This window comes from Siniperca chuatsi, linkage group LG6 (genome assembly GCF_020085105.1).
Source record: "Siniperca chuatsi isolate FFG_IHB_CAS linkage group LG6, ASM2008510v1, whole genome shotgun sequence".
NCBI classification, from domain to species: domain Eukaryota; kingdom Metazoa; phylum Chordata; class Actinopteri; order Centrarchiformes; family Sinipercidae; genus Siniperca; species Siniperca chuatsi.
The window spans coordinates 24851542-24867632 of NC_058047.1; the positions used below are offsets into that span (position 1 = coordinate 24851542).

General features: G+C 42.9%; 1 protein-coding gene across 3 annotated transcripts in view; it reads left to right on the plus strand.

Moving 5' to 3' along the window:
• Nucleotides 1-16091, plus strand: part of herc2 (HECT and RLD domain containing E3 ubiquitin protein ligase 2) — a 42307-nt gene that overhangs the window by 17684 nt on the left and 8532 nt on the right. For all 3 annotated transcript variants that reach the window (XM_044198861.1, XM_044198859.1, XM_044198860.1), the window contains exons 39-75: nt 72-256; nt 608-755; nt 1058-1254; nt 1398-1628; nt 1750-1888; nt 2173-2319; nt 2590-2732; nt 2855-3122; nt 3315-3457; nt 3595-3693; nt 3781-3949; nt 4062-4187; nt 4330-4438; nt 4529-4668; nt 4769-4959; nt 5070-5175; nt 5404-5495; nt 5593-5768; nt 6243-6354; nt 7223-7304; nt 7387-7621; nt 7859-8036; nt 8268-8349; nt 8594-8765; nt 8852-8996; nt 9539-9764; nt 10681-10852; nt 12159-12345; nt 13294-13437; nt 13532-13723; nt 13825-13978; nt 14104-14211; nt 14305-14436; nt 14662-14820; nt 14954-15072; nt 15627-15752; nt 15872-16027. In XM_044198861.1, the coding sequence (XP_044054796.1) occupies nt 72-256; nt 608-755; nt 1058-1254; nt 1398-1628; nt 1750-1888; nt 2173-2319; nt 2590-2732; nt 2855-3122; nt 3315-3457; nt 3595-3693; nt 3781-3949; nt 4062-4187; nt 4330-4438; nt 4529-4668; nt 4769-4959; nt 5070-5175; nt 5404-5495; nt 5593-5768; nt 6243-6354; nt 7223-7304; nt 7387-7621; nt 7859-8036; nt 8268-8349; nt 8594-8765; nt 8852-8996; nt 9539-9764; nt 10681-10852; nt 12159-12345; nt 13294-13437; nt 13532-13723; nt 13825-13978; nt 14104-14211; nt 14305-14436; nt 14662-14820; nt 14954-15072; nt 15627-15752; nt 15872-16027 (5690 nt within the window). The remainder of the gene's footprint in view (nt 1-71; nt 257-607; nt 756-1057; nt 1255-1397; nt 1629-1749; nt 1889-2172; nt 2320-2589; nt 2733-2854; nt 3123-3314; nt 3458-3594; nt 3694-3780; nt 3950-4061; nt 4188-4329; nt 4439-4528; nt 4669-4768; nt 4960-5069; nt 5176-5403; nt 5496-5592; nt 5769-6242; nt 6355-7222; nt 7305-7386; nt 7622-7858; nt 8037-8267; nt 8350-8593; nt 8766-8851; nt 8997-9538; nt 9765-10680; nt 10853-12158; nt 12346-13293; nt 13438-13531; nt 13724-13824; nt 13979-14103; nt 14212-14304; nt 14437-14661; nt 14821-14953; nt 15073-15626; nt 15753-15871; nt 16028-16091) is intronic.

Below are 16091 nucleotides of genomic sequence, written 5' to 3' on the forward strand. Positions count from 1 at the left end.
GCATTTTATCTTTTTACAAGACAAGTTGTTGGGTATTATGTTATTCTAAACTGACCCATCTTTGTTGTCAGGCTGTCACTCCCACAGGCTCGTCTCTCGGGAGCAGCACAGGAGCTGGAGTACACTAGGCTTCATACGCAGCATCGCCCTCATGCCCCAGATGTGCAGCACGCTCAGCACCTCTGCATGGATTAGTCTGCTCATCCGAATTGTTGAGGGACACCAGTCTTTCAATGCCATTACTCTGCAGAGACAGGTGGGATACTTTTAGGAGTTCTGTAAGAAAATATCTTTTGAGGAAGAAACTCAGAGAAGAAGACTTGCGTATTGTTGTGGGAGGTTATTTGAGTGTTCAGCAGTATCCGAGGTACTAAAAAGCACAATCTATCCAGCCGTTAAAATCCAGTTAAGGGACCTTAAAGAGGCAAGTTGCCAGATTTGTCAGAATAGACACAATTTAACCAACTGTATGAAGAAAAAATGCTGAAAAATAACTTATTGTGATAAAAGAGGCAAACCAGGTTGTACTGTCTATTTTGCCTAACATTTCAGGATGGAAACCAACTTTGTGTAAGTAACCCTTGTCTTGTACACCGTGTGTTTCCAGATCCTGGCACTACGTCTCCTGCAGGCAGTCTTGCCCTCATGGGACAAGACGGAACGCTCTCAGGACATGAAGTTCCTGGTGGAGAAGTTGTTCAACTTCTTGGGAAGCCTACTAAGCACCTGCTCTTCAGACCTGCCACTTCTCAGAGGTATGGTAATCAATCACTTAAACTTATTTTAACTTTTATACTTTATATCCACTTGTACTTAATTTATCTTACCTGTATTATAGTGTACTATATTTTGATTTGCTTAGTATTTTTATTCCTTCTATTCTCAAGTGTGCATTAATGTGATAGTGAGCAGCTGTAACGAAAGAGTTTCCCCTCGGGGATCAATTAAGTATTTCTGATTCTGATACAATCATTCACGGCTTCTTAGTGGAAATCTGATCAGTTTTTAATTTTTTTTGTGTAATATGTATTTTTAAATTGCTTCTTCCACCACACAGAGGGTTCCCTGCGAAGGAGAAAGTCCCGCCCTCAGGCGTCTCTTACAGCCACTCACAGCAGCACGCTGGCTGAAGAGATTGTTTCTGTCCTGCGCACTCTGCACTCTCTTGGCCAATGGAACAGCATGATAAATGATTACATCAACGCTCAGCTGAGCTCCATTGGAGAGGTTATGTCAGGCTGCCAGTCTGAAGCAGTAAGAATTAGTGTAATATTATGGATTCAGTTATTGTGTGTGACACAATTCACATGACACAATGGCACACTCATTCTGGCTTCATTAATAAAATCAGTTCTAACGAAATGATGATTTTTAAATGTTCCCTGGCTTTCTTTCAGTGTTTCCTGGAGGAGTATTTTCCTGATTCTGACGGTCCTATAGTGGGCAGTCTGATGGCAGTGTTGGCAGTCATTGGAGGAATTGATGGGCGGCTCAGGCTAGGAGGCCAAGTTATTCATGAGGAATATGGAGAGGGAACAGTCACTCGCGTCACCCCAAAAGGACGCATCACAGTCCAATTTCACGAAATGAGGACCTGCAGGGTTTGCTTGCTCAGCCATCTCAAACCGGTATGGAAGTGTTTAGATGCTCATGTGTGTACATACAACTAGCACATTAGCTCTAATTTTACTTTAAACAATTTCATTAGACAATAAAATACTGATCTGTTTTGTTTGTCATTTTGCTCAGATGCCTGCAGTATCCTTCAGTGTGCAGAACCTGCCCTTCACTGAGCCCATGCTGGCAGTTTGGGCCCAGCTGGTCAGCCTGGCTGGAAGCAAACTGGAGAAACAACGCATGAAGAAGTCCCTTAGTCGAGGGCTTACAGGTACAGAAACTGCTGAGAAACGCAACAGAAGTTCTGTAGACTAGATGGTCTCACAAATGACTCATAAACATCATAAAAAAAAAAAAATAATTTACTGTATTTAGAGTAATGTCTGGTATTGTGCCCTGGCAATATGCATTACTTTGTTCTTATGATAAATGATAACTTGTCTCATTTAATAATGACCACAACAAAAGGTTTTGAGCTATGGAGGATGCTTTGATTTAGTGTTCTGAGCCTAAGGTCTGCTCCAGTGGATTTAATCGAACCTATTGTGTTTCCAGCTGACCAGGTGGACATCCATTTGCTGCGGTGTCAGCAGCTGAGGCTGTATATTTTAAAGGCATCACGGGCCCTGCTCTCTCATCAGGACAAACTCAGGCAGATCCTCTCCCAGCCGGCAGTTGTGGACATAGGACCCAACCCCAGTGGTAAGACCTCACCCAGTGAAGGGTTGCGTTTCTGAGTCTTGAAAGTAGAACTGGGGAGTTGGTCAGGACAGTCTTCATGGAAAACTATTGCTGTTTAGTCAAGTTCTGCGATGTAGAGTTTCATTTGAAATGCTATTTATGCACTGTGTTCTGTGTGGTTATAGTTAACTGTTTTTTATGTTGTTTTATTGTGGCTTTTTGTTTTTTTATGTGTCTGTTCTGTTTGGGGGTTTTCATGACACCTCTCTTTTTTTTCTTTTTTTTTTGCAGAGGATCCAGTGGTGTCATCTCCTGATGTGGGAGACTTGTCCCCTGAGGGTCCCCTGCCTCCATTGATCCTCCTACAGCAGCTGCTGTCCGCTGCCACTCAGCCCTCCCCTATCAAAGCCATTTTTGACAGGCAAGAGATGGAGGTGAGTCTATAGACCTTTCTTTAGTAACACGGCTTTAAGTGTCAGTTGTAATGTTGCATACATTAGAGCTAGTGTATTCGGTTTGACCTCAGTGTTATCTGTGGATTGCTGTATATATTTAGGCTGCAGCTCTGGCAGTGTGTCAGTACCTGGCTGTGGAATCCACCCACCCGTCCTCTCCGCTGTTTGAGGACAGCAGCTCCAGTGAGGCCACAACGCCTGTCACCATACAACATGTCCGACCTCCCAAACAGAAGAAGCAGAAGACCTCCCCTGTCCCTCCCTTACCCATAGTCCTCCAGCTTATGGAGATGGGGTTCTCACGGAAAAACATTGAGTTTGCCTTGAAGTCACTGTCTGGAACTACAGGCAGTGCCACTGGTGTCCCAGGTATAGTTTCATAAGACACAAACCTGAATTTGTGAAGACATCGAAATGCTTGCGTGTGAAACTTTCACCCTCTTGTCATATTACTCTAGCTAAAACTCTGTAGCTGTCACTGCAGCAATGTGTCTGCTATATTAGTGTGTGATATAATGTTTTAGAATCTACTTTTGGAGAGTAATTGAGCGTATACATCAGGTGTTGAGGCTCTGGTGGGCTGGCTGCTGGACCATCCAGACATTCACGTCACTGAGCTGTCAGATGCTGACACTGTGTCAGATGAATACTCGGATGATGAAGTGCTGGAGGAGCTGGAGGAGGCCGAGCAGACATTCCCTGTGGTACATTACTTTCTCTTTGATTTCTGCCATAAGCCCACTCAATAATGGACTTAGCCAGACACAGCCTGTCAAATTCTCCTTATGACATGATTCATATTTTTAGCTTTATATGTAATATTGCCTGTGTGTAACATTAGCCTCCAGGTGCAGTGGTGACGGAAAGCCAGACATTTAAGAAGAGATCAGATTTCCAAAGCAACGATGATTATGCTGTGTATGTGAGAGAGAACATTCAGGTAAGAGCAGCTACCTTTTTAGAGATTTTCTAAAACTGCCTTAAGGAAATGTGACATAAGCCTGATAGATCACTGACTTCTCGGCAGGTGGGGATGATGGTGAAGTGCTGCAGAACGTATGAGGAAGTGTATGATGGAGATGTCGGGAAAGTGATCAAGCTGGACAGAGATGGACTTCATGACTTAAATGTGCAGTGTGACTGGCAGCAAAAAGGAGGAACGTACTGGGTCCGCTACATCCACATCGAGCTACTTGGTAAGCTTATGTGATTTTAATGTGACCTGAGTAGTTCTGGGAAAACCTTGGCAGCATGTTTTCTCTTCACCCTCTGACATGGCATGGGTCATTATTTGCTTTTTTTCCCCAGGATTCCCACCACAAAGTTCTCCTTCCCATATAAAGATTGGTGATAAAGTGAGGGTGAAACCCACAGTCACCACGCCAAAGTACAAATGGGGCTCCGTCACTCACAGGAGTGTTGGGGTTGTGAAAGGTAAGCCATTCTCTGTAGCCTTTAAATTAGTATCTTCTGCAATTTTTATTCTGTTTATAATCTTAACAAACACTCCAATTAAATATGCTGTTAGCTGAATCCACTGTTTTCTGTACTAATGGAGCTAAATTGTTTGTTTTAGCTTTCAGTGCCAATGGGAAGGATGTGATAGTAGACTTCCCTCAGCAGTCCCACTGGACTGGCTTATTGTCTGAAATGGAACTGGTGCCCAGTGTTCACCCTGGAGTGAGGTATGGATATGTTTAAGGTTTCTGTCTGCCCAATTAATACTAACTATGTATCTCAACATGTTGTTCAAATGCAACTTGTGTTGTCTGCAGGTGTGATGGCTGTCAGATGTTCCCTATAAACGGCGCCAGGTTCAAATGCAGGAACTGTGACGACTTCGACTTCTGTGAAAACTGCTTCAAGACTCGCAAACACAACACCAGACATTCCTTTGGCAGAATCAACGAGCCTGGTTAGTCACACATTTACATTCAGATAGCATCCGCTGCATTTCTGTTTGTATGTGTGTGCATGTGTGTAAACCTTCAGTCGTTCATCTTCCCCACAATTAGGCCAGTCTCCAGCATTCTGCGGCCGCTCAGGAAAACAGCTCAAGAAGCATCACTGCAGCCAGCGTGGGATGCTGATTGACGACTGGGCTCGTGCTGTCAAGAGCCTCAATGTTTCATCCTCCGTTAACCAGGCCTCACGCCTCATTGACTGCAGTGATCAGTGTTGGCAGTCCTCTGGCTCGCAGGGAAAGGTAGGAGATTGAATTGCATACTTTAATAAGCTGAATGACAGTCTACTTAGTTTAGCTTTATTAAAGTGTAATGCATCACCTGACAGGATTTGTCATTCTTTCCTCTGCAGCACTGGATTCGTCTCGAGCTCTTCCCAGACGTTCTTGTGCACAGGCTGAAGATGATTGTGGACCCAGCGGACAGCAGCTACATGCCCTCACTGGTGGTGGTGTCAGGTGAGTAAAATGTTTGTTGTGCTTTTTAAAGTTTAACATCATGAGTATTTTGTTGCCCCTTACTTTGGAAAGATATTATGTAATTTTGCCATTAGACAATTGTATTCTGTATTTGTAATCTACTGTTTGCTCTTCAAATAGTTCCTCTTGTACAGGGTGTTCTTGACCTTTTCATGTTTTTAATTGTTTTTAAGCATCATAAGTAATGTTTTTTTTCTTAATATACAGGTGGAAGCTCTTTGAACAACTTGATTGAGCTGAAGACAATTAACATCAATCCCACAGACACCACTGTCCTTCTCCTTAGTGACTGTACTGAGGTTGGTTGGCTAAGACTTAGTAACTGACAACTTCTAATCGTTGTTTATTGCCTTAAAAATTATTGTTGTAATAACGTGAATGACGTCTTCCCCCCAGTATCACAGATACATCGAGATTGCAATCAAACAGTGCCGCAGCTCTGGTATAGACTGCAAGATTCATGGACTTGGCATCGTGGGGCGCATCAGAGCAGAGGATGAAGACCTCGCCACAGTCCCTTTCCTGGCATCTGACAATGAAGAAGAGGATGATGATAAAACTGCCACTGGGAGGTATGGGCGGGCCAAGAAATAAGTATTTCAGTGCTGGATTGTCAAACGCTTGAAGGAATACATGTGGTATGGTTGTAGATGTTTTCCTCATCTTTAGCAAGCATGAATCTGGCAGGGGGTTTCTACTGATGCAGGCCAATCCGCTCATTTTATCAGCCTGCATTTTTGGAGTTTGATAAGTGAACCAGTAAATTGAGGATGTAGAGCATGTGTCTGCTGACATACCTGAATAGATTTGTATGTATATGCTCACAGGTGCATGGCTTAATGCCATTATGAAACACTACCATGGTTGAGGACCATTAAGCTACATTAAGGGTGTGTTTGAGCTGTTCCTGTAGTGTAAATTAACTATACAGCTATGCTGACTTGAACACGGCTGTGTTGTTTATTTACATTTTCGAACATTTAAAACAAGAACATGAAGATGAATTCATATCCAGGATCTCACTGTGTTTTTTGTTTGTCCTTTAGTCTTGCTCGAAAGAAGTCATCAGGATTGGAGTCCACAGCCACCATCAGGACCAAAGTGTTCGTCTGGGGGCTGAATGACAAGGACCAGCTGGGAGGACTCAAGGGTTCTAAGGTGCAGCTTTTGTGTATTTGACCCAAATTAGCCAATGGCTAAACTAGCCTATGGTTTACATGCTCAAATCTCCATAAAGGGGAAACAAAGGTAGTTTGAGCTTTACACAACACTTTCCTTACATATGAATTGAATTGTTTTCCTAGCTAGATGCCAGTTGCTATGCGTTATTATTTTTAAAATACAATTTGCACAAATTAAATTTTCTTCCAATGTGTATAATTTCCCCTAAAGTCAATCTATGTATCACTACCCCAATCAGTGATGGAAGAGATATTGCGATCCTTTACTTAAGTAAAAGTAGCAATACCGTGCTGTGAAAGCACTCCATTACAAGTAAAAGTATGCCATTCAACTTTTACTCATGTAAGAGTATGAAAGTATTTGTGGTAAAATGTACTTAGAGTGAAAAAAGTATTTTTGAATTGTATTTTTTTAACTATGTAAGCTGCTGTTCGGTAGATTAATCTATAACCATGTATCTTTATAATCATATTATAATGTTTTGAATGTAAAATCTTCACCTGCAAAGTGACAAGTAACTATAAAATGTATGTCCCTTTTTAAAATGTAAAGTAGAAGTATAGTGTAGCATAAAATGGAAATACTCAAGTACAAGTCCTCAAAACTGTACTTAAGATCAGTACATGAGTAAATGCCCTTAGTTACTTTCCACCAGGGATCCCAATGTATCGGATCTCACTGTATGCTAAGCACATTTAAGGATGTGTCAAACACTGTAACCAGCAGCGTAGAGAATGTACAGCAGAGGGGAGCGGACACATCCTTGGGCTGAGCCTGTGGGAGAAGAAGAAGAAGCTCAGAAGCTGCTGCATTCTCTAATCACTTTTGTTTGTGTCCTTCACAGATCAAGGTGCCCTCCTTCTCTGAAACTCTCTCTGCACTCAATGTGGTACAAGTGGCCGGGGGTTCCAAAAGCCTCTTTGCAGGTGTGTGATAAATGTTTTTGGAGTTGATGTTCTTATATAACATGCACATATGTTGTGTGTAACCACCGTGTCACTGTTTCAGTGACGGTCGAGGGGAAGATTTACGCGTGTGGAGAGGCCACTAACGGCAGGTTAGGCCTGGGCCTGTCCAGTGGGACCATCCCAATCCCCCGTCAGATCACCGCACTCAGTAACTATGTGGTGAAGAAGGTCGCTGTGCATTCTGGGGGGCGCCACGCCATGGCCCTGACTGTGGACGGGAAGGTCTTTTCCTGGGGAGAGGGAGACGACGGCAAGCTGGGACACTTCAGCAGAATGTATGTTATCTTGCACAGATACTGAACATATCTTGGAGACAAACGTGGTTATATCATTTTATTACTATACCTTTTCTCAATTTGGGTATGCTTAAAATGGTGACATAGATAACTTCACAAGTTAATTTTCCAACTCAAGGCTTTAATCAATATGACTGTCTTGTTGATGATAGTTGAATTGCTGTTTTAATTGTCCAGAATGTGAATTAAACAAAAAGGTATGATTTTCCACCTTAGGAACTGTGACAAGCCTCGGTTGATTGAGGCACTGAAGACCAAGCGCATCCGCGACATCGCCTGTGGCAGCTCTCACAGTGCAGCAATCACCTCCAGTGGGGAGCTGTACAGCTGGGGTTTGGGGGAATATGGCCGCCTTGGACATGGGGACAACACCACTCAGCTGAGGCCTAAACTGGTATGTCTGCATCTCCTACATCAGCCCTTCCTTTACAGGGAGACTGATGAGATATAAAGCAGTGAGAAGTAATTTGTCATCATCAAAGAAAGAGATATTTACACCCAGTAACTTACTGTACCATATCTAGAACTGGATTTGTTCATGATGTTTTGCTGCTATGAATCCTTGTATACTACAAAGTGTGTAAATTGACCATGCGCTCCTGGTTGCCGTGTCTTCGTCATCTAGGTAAAAGTGCTTCTGGGACACCGTGTTATCCAGGTGGCTTGTGGGAGCAGGGATGCTCAAACTCTAGCCCTCACTGATGAAGGTATTTCTGTTAATGTACTTAAAGGTATCCTGTGGAGTTTTAGACCACTAGTAGCACTAGAGATTTATGCTTTGAATGAGTCCAAGTATTTGTATTTCAATGTTGCATTTTGGTCAGAAACCTTGAATGTAAACAAAACCGTCCTTGTTAACAATGAAGAATCCACAAAATATTTGTAATACTCTGTAGAAGATTTCTTTTGGCTTAGTTTCTAGTTGGTAATGTATGTTTTTATGTTTGTCAGGGTTGGTGTTCTCCTGGGGTGATGGGGATTTTGGAAAGCTGGGTCGCGGAGGCAGCGAAGGCTGCAACATCCCCCAGAACATTGAGAGGCTCAATGGGCAGGGTGTCTGCCAAATAGAATGTGGAGCACAGTTCTCCTTGGCTCTTACTAAATCTGGAGTTGTGTGGACCTGGTAAGATGGATACAATTACTGTACGTAACCATTCATCATTTGTCCATATATATTTTTTTGTGTTCACGGTTTGTGTTTCCAAACAGGGGCAAAGGTGACTATTTCCGATTGGGCCATGGCACCGACGTCCATGTGCGGAAGCCCCAGATGGTGGAGGGACTGAGGGGCAAAAAGATTGTCCATGTTGCTGTTGGAGCACTGCACTGTTTGGCTGTTACAGACACAGGACAGGTTTGTACTGACCTCCACCATCATTATAAACCAGAGCACATCGTTCAGGCCCTCTGCTCATTTACTGCCATGGCACTGTTCCAGATGTGTGAATTTCTCCTCCTGTAGCCGGAGTTTAGTTATCAACTCTCACTCTACCTTTCCAGGCACCTCTGACCTTTGCTGTTACACTGCTTATTTCATCTTGTATAATACCTTCCCTCAGAGAAAATGTAATAATGTTAGCACTTCACTTCCTATGATGAGAGGCAGCTACTCAATATTTGACCACTTTAAGAGGTTGTTAAGATTGGGTGCTTGGAGCAGTGCCTTTACTTTTTCTTGTGTGGCTTTTCTTTAGTCCCGATCAGAAAGGTTCCCACACTTGACAGCGGTATATCTAAAAGTATGGAACATTAAGTCTTTTTTCAAACAGCTCAAAGAAACCTTGAAGGTTTCACATAACCTTCTGTTAAACTCTAAGACACGTGTGCTTATAGGAGGCTTTATACTAAACACTGACCAAAATGAAATCCAATCATGGTGTTGTGTTTGTCTGCCAGGTGTATGCCTGGGGTGACAATGACCACGGGCAGCAGGGGAACGGCACCACCACAGTTAACAGGAAGCCCACCCTGGTGCAGGGCCTGGAGGGACAGAAGATCACTCGAGTGGCCTGCGGCTCCTCCCACAGTGTTGCCTGGACCACCGTGGATGTGACCACACCCTCAGTTCACGAGCCAGTACTTTTCCAGACGGCCAGGGACTCCCTCGGAGCATCTTATTTAGGTAATCCTCCCTTTCCTTGCAGCTTATTAATACAGCCCACCTACCGGGTATTTGTCAGTCGTGATGTTGTAATGATATATTTTTAAAGATGTGAAGCAGCTACTGGAACTGTTTACAAGTTTCTTACAAACTCACGCATACAGTATACAGTATGTTTAGCAGAATGCAGATTGTCCACAAGGGGGAACTATTTAGTAAATTATTTAAATTTGATTTGAACATTTGATAGGATGTTACACCACTTTCTATCTTATTTTTTTGCATGTATCATTGGTGCAAACAGCACAATTAATGCATCTCAGACAATGTATTATTTTATCCCTAATTCTGTATGTGTATATTACTAATATATTAGGTTGTTTTTATGTTAATTACTACTGGAGATATTCATAGAGATAAGGATTTCACACAAATAAAATGAACTTTAAAAAAATTAAAACTAACTTCGGAATTACATGTTTTGTGCAAAAACACGTGATTCCGAAGTTAGCTCTTTAGAGCATTCTTAAGTGTAATTCTTAGAAGTTTGATAAATGTGGGCCCAGTTCTACACAGGCCAACCTGTGCCACCTGTAGTAAAGGACAGCAATAGCAGAAGCATTTTCAGCACATGTAGTCAGCTATATAAAAGAAAAGCCTGCAGTTGTAACACTCATTGCCTGCATGTGGCACATTTGTCAGACTTGCAGAAGCTACTGCTTTCCTTGCCCGCAGATGGGGGATATGGGCATTCAAAATCTGCACGTCTAGACGGCTGTTGCAGTTACTTTTCTTATCAAGAGGTGGCACAGGTTGGACTGGAACTGCGAGGCAGAATCTGCTGGCACTGCAGCTCTGCAACTAGCTGATGGAGCTGGTTTAGGGTGCTTCACATCAATGGCAGTATGTCTCATTGTTTTGGTGTTGTACGCCGCAGGCGTCCAGTCAGACAGTGACTCCTCAGCAGTGAACAACAAGATGAGTGGGCAGAACAATGTGAAACCCAATCGACCCTCGCTGGCCAAGATCCTCCTCAGTCTGGATGGCAACTTGGCCAAACAGCAGGCTCTGTCTCATGTGCTGTCAGCCCTCCAAATCATGTATGCGAGGTATGTTGTCTACAGGGTTTGAAATATGCTCTCCTGGTGGGTCAGAAGACTATGATACAAACCATGTAACTGCGATACAACCAGTTCAAGTCTGGCTAAGGACCTTTTTTCCATTGTTGTGCTACACTCTCCGCCCTCAAATAAAAAGCTAAAATGACATGTAATGTACACACAAAGATATCTGAAAACAGAGTCAACAAAGTGTTTAGGAAAAGGCAGTCAATGCATGGAATAGCTGTGCATATAAAAAGTACAACAAAGAGGAATTACATTCTAAACAAGAAACATGACTAGATTTAAAGTAGGTATAAGTTAGTTAAAGGGGTGAATTCATAAAGAATGAATTGCGGCCGCTGATAGCACCATGAATTGCGCATCATTTGCTAACGCTAATGATGTCTTATTTTTCTATAACTCGCTCTGTATGGAGCGATTGTTATTTGGGGTGCTTTAACTGTGCGCTCTCCCTCATGCCTCTGGGCGCATGCAGAGCTGTTTTCTCTCCTACTCCGCTCTCTGCTGGACTGTTACAGTGCGTAACCATCATCTCCGCTTCTCACAGAAGCAGGTTTTATGTTGTATTACAGTTTCATTCCCTCATGGATATCGGGTATTGTACTGTCTCTGTGCCATCTGTGCGCATATGATGTACTTTGATGCACTCTTGCCTCACCTGGCTACAATCACTGCTGCCATGATCACTGGAAAGTCCAGGTGTGACGTCCCTTTACAAATACAAATGTATGCATATTGCCTAATTTACATACCTGCAAATAGCACCGGAGCACCAAGACGCTATTTGCTTGGCAGCGCAGTTAGGGGTGCAGTTCACCCTTTGCAGGTGCTTTGAGAATTCCACGGTTTCTTGTTATCATATTTATGCAAGTTTAGTGGCCGCAAAAGCCACGCAATCTTTTTGTGAATTCGCCCAAGAATGTTCATGATTTAGGTGCTTTGTGAAGTTAATGTTAAGTTTGGTTGTTGGACAGTCAGAAAGCCCTTAGCCGACAATACAGGATTAAGAAGTCTGTAATGTAGCTAAATGCCACATATATCTTAGCTTTATTCATGATCAGTAATAGGATAGGATAGGATTACCATCTTGTTTGTTTATTACCAGTTATAAATCCTACAAACAGAGATGAGCGACTCCCTGCTGAGGCATGAATTCTGAACAGAATGAGATAAAAGTGTGTGTGTGTGTGTGTGTGTGTGTGACCTCTAAATAACTTAATCTGCTGACTGGCACTGGTAATTGTCATTAGTCTGTATTACTGTTGACAGGACGTGTTGTGTGTTTCCCCAGGGATGCAGTGGTCGGTGCTCTGATGCCAGCCAGCATGATTCTGCCAGCAGAGTGTCCTTCCAGCTCACCTGTTCCCCCATCAGACTACTCGTCCTCATCCAGTGTGAGTGATGAAGAAGGTCCTCCTGTCCTGCCAGAAGCTGAGGAACGAGTCAGCCCTAATCCCTGGCAAGACAAGAAGGGAGAGGTGAGGAACTCAATATATTTGTTATGACTTTAATTTACAAACTCCAACCCTGTCTATGAAAAACTTCATAATTTAATAAATGTCAGTGAGGGTGTTTCCATGCTGCCTCAACTGCATTTTTTGCTGAATTACTGTTAAACAGTTACCATGCAATGAACATTTTTTTCCCATAATGACCAGGTGTGCAGTAGCTACCATCAGCAAACTATATTTGGCTCCAACTTGGAAACGTGAGAAACTCTCACAGGGCTTTGATCATAATTGCAAGTCTAATTAAGTTTTCTACCACAACTTTCTCCATTTTCATTCTGGGTCTTAAAGTTATACCCTTAAGATTTCAGTTGTGACACCAGTGGTTACTGTTGGTAATGTAAGTAACGACTTAATACTACAGTAAACTCTGCTTGCGCAGCTGCTCTGTCAGAAATACAACAGAAGAGCAATGGATGTATCTGTTTACAGAGCAGCCAAACAAACTCAAAGCTTTTTATTTTTATTTTCACCTTGTAGCTGCTACTTGAGTATTTATCCTTCTCAACCCTGCAGACAACTTAAATAGCCTTTGTGATAAATCATCACAAAGGCTTTTTGTTGGCATTGTTTGAACCCACATAACTTTATTTTAAATACTAAGAAAGATCACAAGGTTTCCATGTATTCCATACTTGTCATATTGAATTCCACACAAATGTGTGTAAATTGATGTACAAGACATTTAGAATTTAATATTTGATATTCCAGCTATTGAGAATGAATACTGGCTATAATACATTTATTATAACACTCAATATTAAAATGATACTATAGTTTAAATAAAGTACTGGAATAAACTGAAACAGTCTGTAACTTTCTTATTGTAATGTACTTTGTTAATGTAAAAGGGCAGTTTGGAAAAAAATGTAAGTGTGATCATGGCCCAACCATGTGTGTTTTTGTGTGTTTGAGCAGGTTCCCTCATCAGAAGAAGCCGTCACCCCATCATCAGCTATGACTCCCTCTGCCTCTGGTGCCTCGTCGCGTCCTTTCATCCCCGTCACCGATGACCCCGGAGCAGCCAGCATCATAGCTGAAACCATGACCAAGACAAAAGAGGTTCGTCTGACAGAGCACATGCATTTGTTGAAGCCATTAACGCCAGCCACGTGGACCTAAATCAGCCATTTTAATGTTTTATTTTCATCTTCAGGACTCTGAGAGTCAGAGTAAAGTCGTTGGTCCAGAGCCTCAGTACCTCGACGAGTTCACAAGTCTGCTTGTGCCTGATGATACACGTGTAATGGTGGACCTGCTCAAACTGGCAGTGTCGTGTCGCTCTGGGGAGAAGGGCAAGGAGGTGCTGTCTGCTGTGCTATCCGGCATGGGTACAGCTTATCCACAGGTGATTTACTGTATTCTGTTTTACTGATTCCATGTAGGCCTTGTGAGTTATAGGATGTCAGCTGGTAACATTTGACATCTTCGGGTCTCTGTGATATGCAGGTTGCTGACATGCTGCTGGAGTTGTGTGTCACTGAGCTAGAGGACGTTGCCACAGACTCCCAGAGTGGCCGTCTGTCCTCCCAACCAGTTGTTGTGGAGAGCAGCCATCCGTACACAGATGACACCTCTACCAGTGGGACTGTGAAGATCCCAGGTAAAAAGGGAAAATCGAGGGATTTTTTATTTTACACTTGACACAAGACCATTTTCAGGATTTTTCTGGAGATCATTATGTCTTGTCTCTTGGATGTTGACAGCATCTCTTATTTCTTTTTGTAGGTGCTGAGGGTCTAAGGATAGAGTTTGACCGACAGTGTTCAACTGAGAGACGCCACGACCCGTTGACAATCATGGATGGAGCCAATAGGATTGTCTCTGTCAGATCAGGTGATGAGAGGAAGACTGTAAAACTAAATAGTCATCGAGCGTACGGCAATGAATAAAAAATTAATGTGGCGGCATGCTGTGTGCGTGTTTCAGGTCGGGAGTGGTCTGACTGGTCCAGTGAGTTAAGGATCCCAGGAGATGAACTCAAATGGAAATTCACCAGTGATGGCTCTGTCAACGGCTGGGGCTGGCGCTTCACCGTCTATCCCATCATGCCTGCTGCTGGTAAGCCGCATCAAACGCATACAACAAAATGCTGTCACCAGATGTTAGTTGACCAGTAAAAACATTGGCATAAATAAACCAGATATTGTAGCTCTCGCACACTAATACGTAGGCCATTTGACAGGGTGTGTTTCTGAAATCATACTATAATTGCACCACTACACTGGCGCATACACAGACTGCCTAAGTTTGTGACACTGAGCCTTTTTTCATTTCTTTCCTCAGGTCCCAAAGACTTGCTGTCTGATCGCTGTATCTTGTCCTGCCCCTCCATGGACTTGGTCACCTGTCTGCTGGACTTCAGGCTCAACTTCGCCTCCAACAGGAGCATTGTGCCTCGCCTAGCTGCCTCCCTTGCTGCTTGTGCCCAGCTTAGTGCACTAGGTACAGTATGATTATACTGATTCACCATGAATAGGCTTTACTATAGTCCAAATAAAAGCACATTTCTTTGAATTTTTTTATGTCTAAGTGTAGTCGATACATATCTGTTCATTTTGTATTTTATTTTGTCCAGCTGCTGGACACAGGATGTGGGCTCTGCAGAGGCTACGAAAGCTCCTGACCACAGAGTACGGTCAGTCCATCAACATAAACAGGCTGCTGGGTGACAGTGAAGGCGAGGCTCGCTCTATGGTGAGTACAGTGTGAGCACAAAGATGAAAGACACTGAAATATATATATATGATACACATGTTTCACTCAAATGTGTCACCCAAACCAATTTTGATGCAACCTTAATGGACTTTTCAGTGTTAATTTCATAACTGGTCACTCATTTGTTGTAGTTGTGATATTTGTGTGTAGCTGAGAGGCATGCACTTGTATAAGCTAACTGATCAATGGCATTGCTCTGGCCAAATTAATTGCATGTGCCGGTCCCTCCAATTGCTATTCTGTTCATTATTTTTATTTTCATGATGTATGACATGATTTGTGACTGTTTATTTGTTTGATTTATTACATTTTCTTCTCCACAATCATATCTTTTTGTTGTGTATTTCCTTTCCACCCCAGCTAATCTTTCTTTCCTTCACCTCGTACACCATCTACTGCAGTGCTGCAGTTTTCTATTATGTTTTGTATAATTCTTTGAGAAGAAAAATAACAAAATCAGGGATATTTAATGGAGAGCCAAGCCCCTATTTAGTAAAGTGAGGCCTATATTTTTAATAATCAATTTCTTTCAGAGTTTCACAGGCAGTGCCCTGGCTGCTCTAGTGAAGGGGCTACCAGAGGCTCTGCAGAGGCAGTATGAGTATGAGGACCCCATTGTCAGAGGAGGGAAGCAGCTGCTTCATAGTCCATTTTTCAAGGTATGCTCATGAATGTTTCCTTACCAACACAATGGCACCATAGGTTGAGAGTATAATGGATTTTTATAAATCACTACATGCAGTTTTCTCTCAGAGGCTAATTTTAACAATTTGTTCAGGTCTTGGTTGCTCTTGCCTGCGATCTTGAGCTCGATACCTTACCCTGCTGTGCTGAGACCCATAAGTGGGCCTGGTTTCGACGATACTGCACTGCCTCCAGAGTTGCTGTGGCTCTAGACAAGAGAACCTCCCTACCAAGACCCTTCCTGGATGAGGTGAGTGTTGTCCGGCTGTGCTGTCTGTGCCAGCCATACATTTATTTCATCGCACTTTGACTGT